Source organism: Melopsittacus undulatus, chromosome 1, assembly GCF_012275295.1.
Source record: "Melopsittacus undulatus isolate bMelUnd1 chromosome 1, bMelUnd1.mat.Z, whole genome shotgun sequence".
Classification (NCBI taxonomy): domain Eukaryota; kingdom Metazoa; phylum Chordata; class Aves; order Psittaciformes; family Psittaculidae; genus Melopsittacus; species Melopsittacus undulatus.
The window spans coordinates 60918411-60936495 of NC_047527.1; the positions used below are offsets into that span (position 1 = coordinate 60918411).

The 18085-nt window shown below is 38.3% G+C and overlaps 1 protein-coding gene across 9 annotated transcripts in view; it reads right to left on the reverse strand.

Annotated features, from left to right (window-relative positions):
- The window catches only part of MBP (myelin basic protein), a 112582-nt gene that overhangs the window by 37752 nt on the left and 56745 nt on the right, over positions 1–18085 (reverse strand). For all 9 annotated transcript variants that reach the window (XM_034063474.1, XM_034063475.1, XM_034063472.1 and 6 more), the window contains one exon: positions 14963–15053. In XM_034063474.1, coding sequence (XP_033919365.1) covers positions 14963–15053 — 91 coding nt within the window. The remainder of the gene's footprint in view (positions 1–14962; positions 15054–18085) is intronic.

Consider the following 18085-nt stretch of genomic DNA (forward strand, 5'->3'; position numbering starts at 1 on the left):
GTGCACTGCAATGTACCAGGGACTTTTTGGTTTATGAAACCTACTTCATGATGCAAATCCTTCAGTGGCATTCTTATAGAAGTATCTCTTTTTCTCACTGGCATAATTTTACTTAAAAATTGCTGCTATCTAAGCAACTACAAATAAAGCCTGTCTGTCTAGTAAGCAGATTAGAGATTTAGTGCTCTAGTATTTGTAAAACAAATGGACCATTCAGTGATGACAGTATTTAAGTTCTGGAAAGTGCGACCAACTTGTAACAGCATTTACCTGGAGTCGTACTTATCATTTATTTTGCTCTTTGGAAAGATAGTTTCTTTCACTCAGTGTATCTTAGGCCTCAAATCTGGTTAAATACTGACTACAATGACTTTCATCAGAAGAACAGTATAATCTGCTAGAAGAAACTCTTCAGAGGAACATTCTTTTTCAAGGACACCGTCTTGCAGAAGATGTCTCAAATCTTGACCTGAATCTGTTATTACAGCAGAAGGGCCACAATGGCCATGAGCAGTGCTATTAACCTATGTCATCTCACCAATATTTACCTGTGCAAGGCTGGAATATTCACTAGCACATGCCTTGCAGTGTCTCACACACTGCATATATCCTGTCAGCTTACTACAACTAAGGAAGGCATTTGTCTCTTTAAAAATCAAAAAAGAAAAATCTAAGTAACTTTTCATTTGACCTTTAACATATGAACCTTTTTTTTCCTTTTTCTGATGTTAGGGATACAAGAAGAGAGATGGACTAGCTAATACTCTGTAGTATGACTGCAGTAACAACCAGATTAATTATCAAGAAGCTCATTAGGAGAACCTGGAGTGTTTGTGGGTAGAGTAGCTGCTAGAAAGCAGCTGAGGAAGATTTGACTCCTGTCAGTAAAGGAGGATCATCAGAAGGAGGAGAAAGTAATGAAGAAATGGAAGGAACTAACCAGATGGATGGATGCAAATGCAACTAAAGAAGGGAAGAAGAGCATAGGGGAAAGTCTGGTGGCAAGCCAAAAGTGGACAATAGCAATAAAATAGCATAGTCACACACTGGTAATAAGTCACAATAAGCAGGAAAAACACTAGGCTGGAGAAATGACCCAGAACATAAGAAAAGCACAGTCAGTGGTGGTACACCTTCTTTTTACACCAGGAGGATTTTTAAACTGATGAATGCAAAGCAGGCAGGCAAGAAGAGGGACTGAAAAAAACCAAGCACCAGGCAGGTAACCTTATTTACAAAAAATCTATGTGAGAATATGCAAATAATCTTGTATTTATGCAGCAGCCTATTCCACTAATACCAGAGACCTGGCAACAGATCGCGCTGCATTCCTTGACTGCTGAAGTGTTTTAATTTGAGAATGTTAACAACAAGGTAACATACAAACTCTGATTTCCCTCCTCAGAAAGCATGGCAACCAGAGATCCTATTGTGCTTTGTTGCTGCATAATTGTTAAAGAAATGCTTTCCGATGCCCTGTGAGAGGGGGTACTATCTCGAAAGCTCAAAGGGATTGTTCATTTGATCACTAAGCACAGTATTATTCTAACCACTCATGCATGCAGAGAATGCCTCTATTCTTATGTTCCCCTGAGAGTTGAGATCATCTGAGATATGTTGGCTATCACATATAAAGGCTGAGGTAGAACTGCTGGCAGGACGTTTTAAGGGAAGGATTTTCACAAACGTGGCATTTCTCCTCCATGTTTTTGGACAACAGTTGAATTTGCTGACCACCCGGCTAATTTTGAACATGCAAATATAAAAGCAAATCTTTACAAGCTTTACAAATCTTTACAAGCAATCTTAAGAATGGTAAAAGGTACAGAAGTATTTCTAATTTCAGACTCGTGTCTCTTCCCCAAAGCTGAAAGTGAATTTGACCCAAGACTCTTGACACAAGCAAATATTAACACAAAATCAGAAAAAAAACCAAACCAAACAAACAAAACCACAACACCCCCAAATAACAAACCCACCAAAGCAGACCCACTCCAACAAACAAGGAAAACCCCTACACTCACCCCCCCACCAAAGACAATGTAATTAGTAAAGAGCAAAGTTACTCGATGCTGTTCTGTCCTACCATCTCCTAAGAATATGTATGAGTCTTTATTTCTGACCTCTTGTTTTACAACATTCGAATCACTCAGATATTCTTGTGATGCACTTTAATGATTCTTCAGTTGTCTAGTTGAAAACATTATTTTTCCGACCAGTAATCTTAAAAACAAAATGCCCCGCCTCTTACCCATACATATATTAATTAAAAACAAAAAATCACCTCTAATTCATGCCACTGTAGCACAAGTAGCATATAGGCAAGAACTCAAATCAGTATTATGTCCTAAAATCTACAGAAGACTAATGCACTTTTCCAGCTTATGCTTGAAAGAGACAAGGAAATTGTCTATGCATTTCTACAGTGTGCACATTACTATTCTCTGAATTAACACAATAATCACACAGACTTACTACGAATTAAAGATGCATGTACAGCCCACAAAAGGACATAAATAAGTCGTATTAATTCCTCCTCTTAATCTGAGGTCTACAGTTTTTCTTCCCTTCTATGGAAAAGACGGCTTATTAGCATGATTCCTTATTTCTGTGTGTGAATAATATCCTTAAAATAAATGCACAATTGTAACCATGATTTTTTTAAGGAGGTCTGAAGGATTCTAAATCCCTACACTTCATAGAAATAAAATGCAATTTTCAGAAAGATGTGACCTCATTAAAAGTTCTACCACCAAGAAATGTTAGGATGTTCACTTAGCTGAAAATGTCATCATTTTGCCCAGATATTTTTAATTCTAACATTGTAAGTAAAAAACCCACAAAAATTACACCTTCACACATTCTGAGAACCCTGAAATCAACCTCCTTTTTAATCTCTATTTAAAAAAACAAAACCACCTAAGTGAAACCATCATAAGGGATGAAATATTTCTGTACTTCCCTAGTGAAATCTCTTAAATTATAGGGGTTATATTTTTATTTAAATCAGACTATGTGAGTTATGAATCTGGCCCTTAAAATAGAAGTCTTTATGCTGCAGTGCTGCATCACAATGATATCAATATAAGCAGACTACCATAGGTGGTGGAGAAAATGCTCTGATTTTTAAATAGGGATATTTAAATAGCTATTTCCAACTAGCTTATATTCAGCCTTTTCCCACATTTTATTCCTGATAAACAACATTATCATTATATTCCAAATAACATAACGAGTGGACTAGAAAAGTCAGGTATTTGAGGTCAGGAGTTATGATGACTAACCAAAGCACTGTGCAATTTTGAGTAACATGCTGATTTTAAGACATTCGATTCTGTCTTCTTGTGAAGGCAGCAATTTTTCTTATTTTCCTTCTACTGGAATCTTGAAAATAACTTGGAAGAACATTAAGACTCAGGAATCCTATAACAGTTACCATAACTTTAAGTAAAGCTAAAAAGGGTCCTTTTTTTACATGAGAACTGAGAAAAATGCACTAGAAAAGGTCCCATATTTTCACTGCAGGAGACACTTGTATCCAGCGCATATGTTAAACAAAAAAAACCCCAAAGATGGGTGGGAGGAGTGTAACTCAGAAACTAGGATGACATTTGTCACCCCTTATAATTATTTAGGGGTGAAAGAAAATTTACAGGTCCATATAAAAAGACTGTTGATTAGAAGAGCTCGAAAAAGAAATAATTTAAATGCTTGCCTTCACGGAGCAATCACTGGCAGAGCTGTATTGGTACAGGTATGACATTTCAGCCCTCTGTCCAGAACAGAAATGTTATGCAGAGATGGTGCTAATGAAGCACCCATCTACATAGAATAATTGTGGTACTGTGATTCTGATACTGAGTTTTCCCAAGCAGAACAGGCTTTAACATAAAATTGCAGTTTATCTGCAAAAACTAGAGTGATATGGCTCTTGTTAGAGAGCAACAAAATGCCTGGTGCAAAAGTAGTCTGACTGGAAGTACTTTGAGAAACAGGAATGAGATGTAATGGGTGCAGAGAAACTTTGTTACAGTATTCCCATTCTGTTTATACATCAATAGTTCTTAATCAGGTGCTTTTGCAGTATGAATAGTAACTCAAATAATGCTGGAAATGAGCCTGTATTTGGATTATGGTACTTCAGTAATAGAGGAGAAAATCTCATATGCTCCATGAAAAATAATTACAACAGTTAAAAAGGAAAAATAGAATCCCAAGCACATAAGCATTTAAAAGTCTCACCTCCTGGACTTCTCAATTCCAAAAACACCTGTTAATTAAATTCAATCCCACTTATCACTTCAACTCGCATCCTGAAAACAGGCCACATAATACAAGTTATTACAATCAGGTGAGCACTGATTCTGGTACAGAAGCCAGATTTATTGTTGCTGGCATATGGAAGCGGAGGTTAACAGCTCTCTGCTGGAGCCCAGAATGGAATTCACTGCGGAAAAAGGGGAAACCAGTTATTTTTCCCAATCTTCTGATTCTCACCTTAAACTCAGACCCATCAAAATATCTATGTCAAAATCTGGATAGTGTTTCAAAGTGTAAAAGCACATTACTAATTCTGCTGAAACCTAAGGAAGTTCCTCTGTTAGTTCCATTTATCACTGTCACTTTGTAAGCTGTGCAGTTCAAACTGATGTTGGCCAGACACTTACCCCTTACAGCAAGGGCAGAGTAATTTGGTGGAAAAAGAAGAAGAAAGCTTTAATTTTTCAAGGGTCTTGATATTTTTTGGTTGAGGGTTTTCTTTCAGCATGGATCTTGAAACTAATTTGATTACAGGCCTTTGTAACAAAATTATGTATTTTGAAACAGAACAGTAAAATTATTTAAAGAAATTTTGGAAAATAAACTGGAATAAGTAAACTTTCAGAATTTAATGCCAAGTAAGAGATTCAGACTGAAATTAGGCTTGTTGTATAATAGGCATCCACACAGCTTCAGTTTTCCATTTCATCCTATTTTGTAATAGATTTCCTGTGTTGACAAATGTAGAGGATACTACAGCCATAAAATCTGGAGACCAAACAAGAGCTTCTTGTGGCCATTTTAAAGGATGCCCAGTTTATATACAAGACTAAAGATGACACACAAAATAAGGGACAAGAAAGAAAGTCAGAAGTTCAGAGAATAACACCACCGATCTGGCAAAGAGTCTTGTTCATGCCATAACCTTACCTTACAAAAATGAAATATTGCAACATTTTAGATGTGATCAATAGGTGGAGCAAAAGGAGGCAAAAACATATGTCTAGAACTAATCCTGCCTGAAAAGGCTTCGCAAATAATTTGCTCTGCTCATGACAGTGAATGTCAGAACTGCATTTTGCATTTAAAACTAAGCCCTTCAGCTCAAGGATAAAATTCTCTACCTCTCCATTTGATTCTGCATTACAAGACATCTACAGACAAGAAAATGGAAATGCTTCAGACAGTTTCTGCCTGAAGCTGCCTCAGTGGCGTGTGGGATGCCTGATGCAAAAGATAGCTTCCTCAAGCCTGTGAGCTGAGCCAAGGACTTCCTGTACCACAGACCTAAGATCAGCATCTTTCTTGATGGGAAACTTGGGCATCACATAGCTCTGTTGAAATCAGTAAAGCTACTGTGCTGAAAAAATAGGAGATACTGTGTAGATAAATCAAGGCAAGTAGAGTCACCACATCCTGATAAACATTCAGGGAAGGCCACATATTTCAAGGAAGAAATACATTGTTACGTGTTATGTATATATTTATAGGCATCAATATTTTCATCTAGTCTCCACTGAATTTAGTGAAACCCAGTCTATTTACGGTAATGTTGCGTGGAGGCTTAGTTAAGTGTCTAAAACCCACCACTTTTGTTTTGAGAGTGTAGTCAATCACTTTTCCACAAGAAAAGGTTGAACAGAAAAACTTATTATAGATCTTTCAGAACAGAAATGAGAACTCTAGTGAATTTCTTTTATCTGTAGCCCATTTCTATTGAAATCACTTGAGATAAAGAGATTTGGAAGTATTTTTGCAACAGCATCCATAGATATGTTTGTTTAAACACTGAGTTAAGCCTTTAAAATGATTTCTGCTGCAAACCTCCTTGTCAGCACTACCAGGGACATTGATAGCTTTCCATGGTTAATATTGTGCACAGCAGAAATTTTAAGTTGCTACAGCAAGGATCAAAAAGGAAAAAAGATAGAAAGAAATCACAGTGAATGACAGCTAATAGAAATCACTGAGACTAATTTAAAACTCCTGTTTTGATGGAGATATTTCACATCCAGTAGAAAAATGGTTTGTTCTAATTAAGTGGGAATATTAAAAGGCCTAGACAAAGCCAAGCTTTTCATTGGCAACAGGGAAGGGAACCATAGGGAAGGCTTTAAAGAGGGAGCCTGCTCTGAACAGCACTGAAAATAAAGAGCAGCATTATCATGGCTGTTCTCTGCTCCTCGCAAGGCTTGTAAGCGACTGCAGTCTTGTCGCCACCAGGATGTTTTTGTACAAGTACCAGTGTGCGCACACCAGTAAATACTAGTCCTTTTCACTTCTATTTTCCTCATCAAAAATAGATATCTCAGATGGGAATTTCTGTTCTGTGCCTCCTTGGTAGCACTTAAAGAGACACTGTCACACCCATAAAACTGAACTATTGCACAAACTATGTATTTGAAGGAGCTAAGCCAAACCACCGTCGGCCTTCTTGAACAAGTATGTAACAGAAAGCCATACCATCAAGTGTGGCTTGGATTTGCTGCATGACATGGTACTGAAGCCCTAGAGTTTCACAGAGCTCCAGGGTGCAGAGATGGGAGTGCCAAAGGGAAGCTGACAGATGCCAAGTCCTGCAAATTTTCACTCACTCATTCAAAAGCTCTGAATTCCTTCTTGCACCACCATTAGATTAATTTTCAGTCTTCAGGACACAGTTGCAAAAGTCATTTGTGCTGAAGCACAATTTAGATTAAATTAGCATAGAAATAAAAATATTTTATCAGGGTCACCACCAGAACAGCATGTGTGGTGTTTGCCATATGCTGACATTCTCTGCTTTCATAACCCTTTCACGGTGCACTTAGTGCTTGGCTCTCTCTTTCCAGAGATACACCCATCACATACCTAGTCTGGTATTTTTGCAGAACTGCTGCTGGACAAGAGGATGCAACTACAATGACTTTCTTGCCACCTTTTCACACTCTTCAGACAACAACTGGAACATAAGAAGATCCACAGCTCTTTTCATAATCCAGCCCAGCCATTTAATGCTGAAAGACAGGCTGATTGATTTTTGATTTTTAAGCTCTTCATAGTTCTGCCAAAGTAAACAGAACTATGTAGAGTACTGCTGATGAATGACGCTAAAATGGGGCCATACATGGGAAATACAACTAAGAAATCCAAGCCAGAATTTCTTAAGCCAATCTGATTCTGACAAGGAATTCAAATTTCACCTGATTGGTAGCATATTGGACAGTAAGCACCAACTTAATACTGACTCACTGTGTTTATAAGGGCAAGGCTTTTACCTCTGTATCCCCTTTTCTTCCTGGTTCCTGTCTTCTGCATTCAGGTAAGTAAAAATCTGGGTTAGGATCTCTCTCTCATGATGTGTGATATAAGCAACTGAATGGAGACCGGTAGGCAATCAGAGGTAATCACAGGGGTTACACCATCAGCAGAGGGCTTCTTTTTAGCCAGGATAATTGACCACTGAGGAGAATCCATTGGATTTATACAATTCCTTCAATAGGATATTATTCTGGCTGAAATCATGCACTGCAGATTTGGTCCAGGAATTACCCAAATTCTATAATTCTGATTATGCAGAAAGCCAAAGTAGGTGATTTTCACTTTTTTTTTTTCCTTTTAAGCCACAAAAGGCTTATCAATCTCAGCTGGCATTTCTGTATTCTCCTAATAGCTTGCACAAAACCTCATTCTGGTTCTTTTCTAGCCAATGCATTAAGAAGTGAGTCACATCGTAATAAAACTTTAATGACAACATCTGTTTCAGCAAACATGACAGAAGAATTGTTGGCCCATGGAGGACTATTCTGCTTCTTCACTCAAACCAGAGTTAAGCATTTATGCAGTCTTAGCAAAACTGGAAATAGGGCAACAGTAACAGATACTTTCCCCAAAATAAAGATCTTTCAGAACCACTTCTAACTAATTTACAGGCAAGATCCTGCCTTAGCCAAACTGGGTGGTACATAAAAATCAGTGACAAGAGTAAGGACTCTGTTTCTTCTGTGCAAACAGAATATTCCCTTGGGCTACAGCCTGCTAACAGGACAAAGATGACAAAATAAGCTGGGAAAGGAGTAACTTGTTTTCATGGCTAGCTAATTAGCTGAAAACTAATATCACCACCCAGCAACATGTGACATTAGACCACCCTTAGCCATCCTCACTTTTACAATCAGCTACAATGTGTGCTTTGGATAACAGTAGGATGGCAAATGCCTATTGTGTTCCCCCATTCTCCCACACTGACTGACTCTTACTGAATAAACAAGGAGAATAAGAAATCAGCAGATCCTGTACACTGTATGGCAAGCATTAAAATAATGAATAAGTAATTTCTTACACTGCTACTGTGCTGATTAATTACAGCAAGCACAGGCCCCCAGCCCTGCCCTGCTAAAAATGCAGCAGGCAGCACATGATCAGGTTCATGTCTATGCTAACAAATCTATTTACAACTCTAGCCCCTATGGAAAAAGGAAAACCCAAACCTCTGTTATGCACACAGCTTGCCTGTGGTACAGACAAGAAAAAGAAAAATTATACCACATCAGACTTTTAAAATGCTCTGAAGTGCTTGTGCACTGATTTTGTGGCAAACATTAGTGTCATGCTAAAAGTAATCTTAAAAGCTGAGATGCTATGGTAAAGCAGTACACTAAATATAATGGCATATAAGGAAGATGAAAGGAATATATAAGGAAGATACAAGTTCTTTACTGCGAGGGTGGTGAGGCAGTGGAGTGGGTTGCCCAAGGAAGTCGTGCATGCTCCATCCCTGGCAGTGCTCAAGGCCAGGTTGGATGAAGCCTTGGGTGATATGGTTTAGTGTGAGGTGTCCCTGCCCATGGCAGGGGGTTGGAACTAGATGATCGTGAGGTCCTTTCCAACCCTAACTATTCTATGATTCTATATCAACTAGGTGGATGTCCAAGAACTACTGCTACTGTTTAAAGCACCAGATAGCTGCCAGGGAAAAAAAAAAAAAAAAAAAAAAGTTATTGCTATTGTTTAAGAAAATCCATAAAAATGAGCCATAATCAAAGAAACCACAGAATTAACATTAAGGAAAAAAAGCTAATATCTCTATGTCAGAAAAAGCTTCAGACCCTAAAATAACAAAAAATCCCACCACTAGGCCAACTGCTGCCTCTGAAATTCTGTGGGTCTCAGTTCTCCAGACTTCGGCTTATCTTGTCCCTGTGTAAAATACATATTGTTTGGAAAAAGCATTTTATGATAAAACACATGAAAAAGCAAAAGCTATGAGCAGTACATCTGAGATCCGACAACTGCAAAAAAAATGTCAAGCATTTTTTAATTAAAATGTAAATATATTCTTCCCATCTCAAAAAGCTAATCCAGTCTTGTTGTCATTTTGATAAACCGGTGGTCTCTGCCTCGAGCAGACAGGCTGCTTGCAGGAAATTGGGAAAAGGAGACGGTGAAAGAAAGTGGAAATATGTTAACAGTTAGAATTGTTACTTAGCTTATCATGAAAAATTACAGGAGGCTAAATTCCCCCATTTACTTTTCATGCAAGAGGGAATAACCACACTGTGGTAATAACATTCATTTTAGGACAATTTGCTGTCTCACCAGATTCATTATTTCGTGTAAATTTGCCATTATTTTGCATTAAAGTAATAGCTTGTATTCCACAATCGATTGTGTTTACAAGGAGAGAAGCCTCCCAGTAAGGTCACTGAACTGCAGTAACCCTCAGCTTTTAGCAAGATCCTGACTGAACCCCATCATCTCCTGATAAAGGCATTGCATAGCTAAAAGCCGCTAAATGCCTTCCAGCTCCTTCTTTCCTATTCTGCCTCCACCCTTTTCTAAACACAAATCAAAAAGAAAAAAATTGATGAAGAGTGAAATCCATACAGACATAACACACAGTGACACATATTCCTATGTCAATTTGTGAGAGATCAACACTGCCTATTATTTCTGGAGAATGGGTTCATATAACATCATTAAATCCCCAACTGAACAAAAAACTCCAAGAACTGGTAAACAATACATAGCATCCAAAAATTCCTAGGTGTGGACAATGGGACTGCAGCAACTGCAGCTAACCTTTCCTTACCATGTTAAGGGAGGCCAACAGTGAGCATGACTACGTTTGTCAAACTATTACAGACTGAAATCTCATGGAGACAGTAGTTCTTCAACCTGTGTGGGATTATAAAACTATCCACAGGACATTCTGCACAGCACACAGCAGCAGGCGTCAGCATAAGTAATGAATCAGGGTGAGGCAGGGCTGCTGTCAAATTGTGCTGAATACAGAGTTTCTAGTTACATCTCTTAGCTCTGCACACAAAAAGATACCTCCTGATGTACCTAGTGCTGCAATTAGAAACAGCAGAATAATGGACTGACGGATGGTGATGCATTGCATCGCTTTGTCACACATAGCTTACTTCTTGCCCAAGTGAAAGAAAAGAAAAACCTCCACAATTCTGATATTTTTCTCTTTCCTCTATAAGAAAGATTCACTTTCCCTTTTATATAAAAAACAAAAAAACCCCAAACCCCAAACAAAAAAAAACCACCCCCAAAAATCCCAAAACACAAACAAAACCCACCAAACCCAAAAAACAACAACGAAACTCAACACCACACAGTACAGCTCCAGCCACACAGCATGTATCACTGGAAGGCATTAAGCCATGAAGAACCATAGCCACATCCACAGATACAATTCAGACCTGAGCTACTAAATAGATATATAACTTTCCTGCTTGAGAAGATCATAACTTACTGTATCTTGAAAAGTTAGTACACTTTGATTTTGAATCGCTATCAAAAAAGGAAATATGCTTATTCAACCCCATCGGGGCGGTGGGGGGGGAATATCAATAAAAATCTGCATTTATCCTTTTTCCAAGTTCATGCAATATGGGACCAAAGGAAGGTACAATCCTCCCAGCAGTCAGGAGGACAGGAATTTTGCCGCCCTGCTTGTGCCTCACAGATGTAGAGCAGCGACAGATCTAATAAACTTCTGGAAATAATCGCTGGAAGTAACACCAGCAGCCACCTCCTGATCCATTTCTTTAAACACATAGCACTTTACTCAGCAATTGTCTTCTCTCACTTGACTGAGATGTCATTCATGATCCTTTTCTGACTACATACTGGTTGCAACAGAGACCGTGTTGACTACGTGCAAGTTCAACAGAAGTTTGTAGCAAGCAAGATATTCTAGTTCCACATCACAGATGCATATTCAGTACATATCAGACAACAGAACTCTGTTGGGTGTCACAAGAAAATCCTTTCAAAAGACAAACAAAACTAACTCTTGTTAATTCAGAAATTAATAGTTACAAATACCATTACTGTGCAGACTAGAGTTCTCTCTCATATTGTTACCCTTCTGCTCCATTTATCCACTCTATTCTCTTGTATAAAAGTTCATGACCTTTGAGAATTACCTCTCTGAAACACAAGGCATACCTGATTTGTTTGTTTCATAAAGCCGCTGGTACAACTTGGCTTCACTGTTCATAAGGATATTTCAGCTATACTGTTTTTACTATTCAGTGTGAAAATAAACACAAATGCAAAAAGACCCTCCAGAATGGTAATTCTCAAACCCAAATCATATGAAGAGGAAAAGTAAGACACTAATGTTCACTCACCAGTGGCCCTCCACAGTAGTAGATCAGTCTTTGCTTCTGTATACAAAGAATGCTGTTAGGATCTATCAGACTTGAAAGAGATATCCATGCTTCGCTCCTTAGCACAGTAACATTTTCTATCAATAAGAACATACTTGCCTGCAAACCTGTACCCAGCTGACAGGGTAGGGTGACACCACACTTACTCTGAGAGCAAGTATTTCTAAAATAAAAAAATATGGTGTATTCAAATAGCATGGGTTCCTCAGATACCTTCTGTATAACACCCTCGGATACCTTCTGTGTAACAATCTAAACCAACTGCACCTATTCCATGCTGTTTACAGTACAGTAAGTTTCCTTGTCCTAAAGGATCATACTGTAACCTGGTCCAAGACAATACACTAACCTTAGAGAGCAAAATAAGAGATTTCTGTCTCCTTTGCTGAAGAGCCTTTGCCCTGGCAGCCCAGGCACTCCAGTGGCTGCGGGGACTGGCAGCTGCTGCCACCGGGTGGCTCAGGAAAGAGGGACAGCCAAGGCTATCAGAGGGTTAGCCCCCACCAAGCACCCACTGCACGCTCATGCACCAGGACAGAAAGGGCAGGCAGCAATCAAGGGGTGCTGTCGCCTGCTCTGAAGGGGGCTCAGTGGCTACATCAGGCAGCAGTTAACTTCTCTGCTGCCTTTGCTAACCTTTCTTCAGGGGGTGGCATTGTCCAGAGAAAGCTGGGGAGAGTGATCTCTGTGAAAGAGAAGACAAGAGTTCTGTGTGAGCAGGGAAGGCTGTGCTGCACCAGCTCAGAGACTGAAGGCTATTTAAAATTCTTCAGAAGAGGGATCTGAGTGGAAGCTGGAGCTATAAATTAACCAAGTGCTGGTGCATTCTTGATGCTCGTTATAATTAGCATCAATGTGGAAAAGAAAGAAAAAAGAAATGACAGATAGCTTGACATAGATCAAGCCAGAGAAAGAATAACTGAACAGGGTCTGCAACCTAATCATTTAAGTCACAGGAGAAAAAATAACTCACCTATGGAAAACTGATTTCTCCCCTGAGATGGATTTAAACATCTTAAGAAATTGCCCAGAACTGCAGGGAAAGGTAAGTATTTACAACAGTGCAATTCTCAGACTTATAAAACTTGTGTCTGTCAAAATTTTTTCCCTGACTCTGAGGGAGTCTCACGCTGAAGTAGTTTCATTTGCACCTTCAATCCACTTTGATTTCCTCACTTGGGCAGGGTGAAAAGAAGATTACAGACTCCATCTGAACTGTATTTTCTCCTTCCCCCCCCTTCCAATTTTGATATAACCTTAAAAACAAACTTTCAGTTGTAACATGGTAAAAGGGTTGATATAACCTTGGGTTTGGATTTGGAAAGACATTTTCCTCCTTGTGGTGCCAAGTTATCAAATGTTGATCATTGGCTTATCTTGGATAAAAAGTACAGTTCACAGATGTGGAACACGGAAATATTTAGCAATCTGTTAGTAAATCATTAGCTTTAAAGAACAGATAGTACACTGTATGTTGACCTTAAATCATAAAAGAATTTGTAGTGAGGATATGGATCACAGGATGGTGAGTTTAAGCCTACCAACAGTTAACTTCATGGTTTATCATTTCCATTTTTAAGTTTACAGTCCCCAGATAGACCACAGGATTGACTTATCCACTGGTTTAGCTCACTGGTAGATGGGACTAGTGATCAGAATATACAGAAGATTTAAAAGCCTTCTTTGGCCTCCGCTGTGCTTGGAGAGAGGCAGATGAAGATCTTGCTTTGCTGTCTCCATCCTTCCCACAGAAAGAAAACCAGAGATATGAGTTGAGAAAGATTAATTTGAGATGCACATTACACAGTGCCACAGGGCTCTATAACCAGTAACACCGGATCTACTGTGAGGAAATGAGGTAATAGCTTCACCACTGAATTAATAAAGTTGAAAACGAGTTCTTAAGTCCACTTATGGATTCTTCAGACACTGGCATTCTATGATCAGTGTTGGAAGCATTCATCCCAGGGATACAGACTCATATGCCAATCACACTACATTATCTCATTGAGGAAAGCTGATTTTAAACAAAACCATTTTAAACGGTCACAGAATTGTTTCCATGTAGAGTAATAAAGACTTAATTATTCATTCTTTTTGTCCTTCAAAAGAGAAAAATTCCTTACTATATTAAAAATATTTGACTCATCCAAAAGTTTTCAAGCTAGTCAGACTTAATAAAATCCACATGACTTCTGCAGATCTTGAGTTTCCACTCCAGAACATAATGGAGCTAAATATTACACCCACTGATAATCTTCCAGCCTTGCCTTCACCTCTTCTGCATTAATGCTAGACTACTGCTTTTTTATTGAAGTCCTATTAGCATAAAATCAACATAAATTTGAAATAATAAGGTTTCCCTGCCTCTTTTCCAAATCTTAATGCAGAAGAAAAGGCAAAACCAGTTTTGAGATCAAATAATAAAACTACCAGCAAAACCTACAGGGGGAGCAGAGAGGGATTCGCTGAAAACTACCAAGAGGACCTCATCTAAAAATCTAGGCCTCCAAGTATCCTCAAAGGTCACCACAAGCTGGACTACATTACATCAGTTTAGCCAGTTACTTATCTAACCTGTTTTTAAAGGCCTACAATAATAAATCTCCACACTTTCCAAATGATCCCACTGCTTTAACATTTCTTTTAGGATTTTCCTTCCCAGCATTTATTCAAATCTTTTTTTTCTACAAGTGAATTTAAAGAACTGCCTGCTTGTTTTATCCATCATGGACAGAGAAAAGTTTATTTTCCCTCTTCACAAATCTTTAATTTTGTTGAACACTTGGATCCAGCCTTTCTTCTCATGGTAATGAATGGCAAATCTTTCTACATATATTATTAGTTTCAGATCTTTGGTCCCTCTGTATTTTCTACTTAGCCCTTTTCCCCACCTTTTCAGGTCTCTGTAGAACTGTACAGTCCACACTCAAATGCTGTACACAAACATTAAGTAGATCACAGGGATTTTGTGGGAATTCTCTTTTCTCAACTTACAGATCAGATAATGTTTTCTAGCTGAGTTAACTCACCAAAGACTTCGTTATCCTCTGAAAACTGCTGCGTTAGTCTGGCTGCTTTTGGACTCTCTTTAGCTGCTTCCTCCACTTTGGTTTCGGCATTCTGTAAAGCAAACGTTGTTTCAGATTAGGTCTTTTACAGTTATCAACAGAAATATTTTTCAAACTTCTTAAATATGCACACATTACGTTCTTCACAAATACAGAATCATTAACACAGAGGGTCTTGGTATCTTTACTACCTATATGTAGTTTTACAAAATACTGAGGGAAAATACTTTCAGAGACACAGTTGTGGGGGTTTGGTTTTTGGTTTTGTGTTTTTTTGAGTCTGTTTAACTAGAGGACATAAAATTGAGGGTTAGAGAAGACATCTAAGAGAGATCTTAAAAACCATGACAGACTTGTAAGTTTCCACCTTTCCTCCTCATATTTCGTTTTCTTTCTATTGACATCTTCCATTGTTGACTTAGTGAAACAAGAGATCAGGAGACATTGCACAAATATTTCTCCTTGCAGAGCAAAGGTAAGTGAGCTAGAGAGAGCTTATAGGAGCAGCCATCTTAAAGTCTTTAAACAACTCATGCACTAAACTGTTTAAAGCACAATTACTTATCTGTTTCTGAAACAAATCTGTCAGTTAGTTACCTAGTGTTAGACTGGGTCAAAACATAATGCAACAGTTTCAGCACTTAAATTGACAAAAGTCAAAGCATTTCTTTCTTTAGCTAGAAAAAACTGAAGAAAATATAACCTGTGAAACACTGAATTTTCAATATTTATATCGTTAAAAAAGAAAAAATAACTCATGTTTTACTTTGGTACTCAAGAGAAATGCATATGAAAGCTTTCAGCAATGCAGACGGTAAACTGCATACGCAGTCAACTACTGAGCAATGGATATGAACTGGCTGATGCATTAAATATTACTGGAAAGGACTACAGGTTGAGGAAGGAAAAAAGACAAATGTAGTATGCCTATGCTTTTTAGAGGACAGATACTGCTCTATTCAAGTACACAATTCTTCAGAGGATTTTGTGTGGAATTCTGGAGAAATCACTTTCGTACAATTTAAAAATTCTGACTTAGTTTAGAAAATGCTGCTATACAATATGTCCATCAAAACTACTGGTTCTGCCCTCAGAAACATAGCAGCATACTTCCAAACCATAAGCTGCCTCTTATTTCCCCTTACTAATACCAGATATAAGACGACAGGTAGATTAAGTCTGTCAACCTCCCTATAGAACACAGGAGTACAAACTTAGGGCATGTAAACTCAAGAGACTTTTAAGCAAGGCAGCAAGCTTTGTCAGGAAAAAATGAAAGAAAAACCTAGGAAGCCTACTGGTGTCACACAACAGCAAACAAGAATTGGAGAAAGAAAACAGAACAGGAAAGGAGAAACTGTGCTTCAGAGGAAGAAACACCTGTGTAAGAGAAAGGATTCTGCTGTTCCTCATGCTTTTGGGTAAAAGCTGAAAATCTGTGAACTGCTGCAAGGCATCAAGTGCAGTAGCAACAAAAAACTACCCAACAGATACTCAGTGGTGTCTATGAAATGAGTTGTCATTCCAAGCTCTTACTAGAGAGATGTCTGCATTTCTTACTTTAAAAATGCAGTTGGCAGTGTCAAGGAAATTAGAAAGACTGAACCATAAGAGATATTGTTTTGAGTTAAATCACTGGGAAGAACTACACAGCAGCTGTGCTGTCTGCTCCCCAGATAAGACACAGTGTTAGTGTTGACAGGTATCAGCTCCAAGACATCGACAGGAAAGTTGTGTGATACATCAGCCTAAAGCGAGACAGTGCATGGCTGGATGTAAATCCGCTTGGCATGGCTTCTCACAAAATACAAACTTTAAAAGATTTCTTTTGCTTTATTATTTGCACTAAAAAATTAACATGACACATTGTAACTGGCATTCCTAATACTCGTATTACCAAAAACAATACGAGAAAAATCACTGTAAAAGAACAATCAATGGTCCAGATGTTCTAAAACTAATACTAATACTACAAAACAGCATTTTAAAAGACAAGATTTAGCCTGTTGCTTAATTATTTTTTCCAGTGCCCTAAAAATTCTTATGTGTCTCTTTCCTTGCAATAAATTAACAGAAAATGTGAAAACACATTACCCTTTCACTGCCTGAGCTGTGCCAGGAGGGATTCTTCACCTACAGTTATAAAGTGCTTATGGTTGGTTATAAAATAAAAGTGGCTTGTACACAACATAGTAAATGCAATTCTGTCTAGCTCTTACTTTCAGGCTGTGCACTCGGAGCAATTCTGGAAGTGATGGGCAAAATAGGTTTATTTTATAGTATCAGTTCCCCAGAACTACAAATTACACCTGATTTTAGCAGGAAATATATATTACTTAGACCTAAATACACAAAACCTCTCTCTCTCTCTCTCCAGAAAGCATCTCCTCAACCACCACAAAAATAAGCATTAAACTGGAACTCAAGCAGCTATTTCACCAAGAAAACACAAGACTTGGAAATGGAAAGTTGTACTCTGGGGTATCCAAGCCAGCTTTTTAACTATCTTGCAATTTTTGCATATTAGTAAGGAAGAGCTTGTTTCTTCTCCTTTAACCACAAAGCTTTTACTCTATGACTTCAGAAAAGTTAAAACTGCTCAAAGTGTTATATCTAAAAAGAGAATTAAAGAAATCCAGTGTGAAGCAGAGATTCGTATTGTCTGTGCTCTCATTCCTGCCCTTTACAATCTACTCTGTTTTCTTATTATGTAGCTAGAATGTTTAGCTCTATCCCAGTGGCACAAATGAAAACAGACTGCAGTTGCAATTTCCTTCCCCCTACCCCCTGAAGAGTTGTAGCACAGCCATTTTTCCAGCTCGTTCTCTCATTCTCATTCACTCCTGTCCATTGCACATTACCTTCCCTGCACTTAAGTCTTCAACATCTAGCAGAAACAGAGGGGACAGAGGGTGACGGACACACACACGTGGTAAAATACTTTATTCTTCCTCTGTGCTACATCTAGGAAATTAAGATTAAAAAAAACAGATGCCACCTCAAAAGACAGACAAGAGTTTCTAGTGGATAAAATCAGATTTGACTGGCAATAAATGTCCATTTTGGAATAACAGGAAAAGGGTA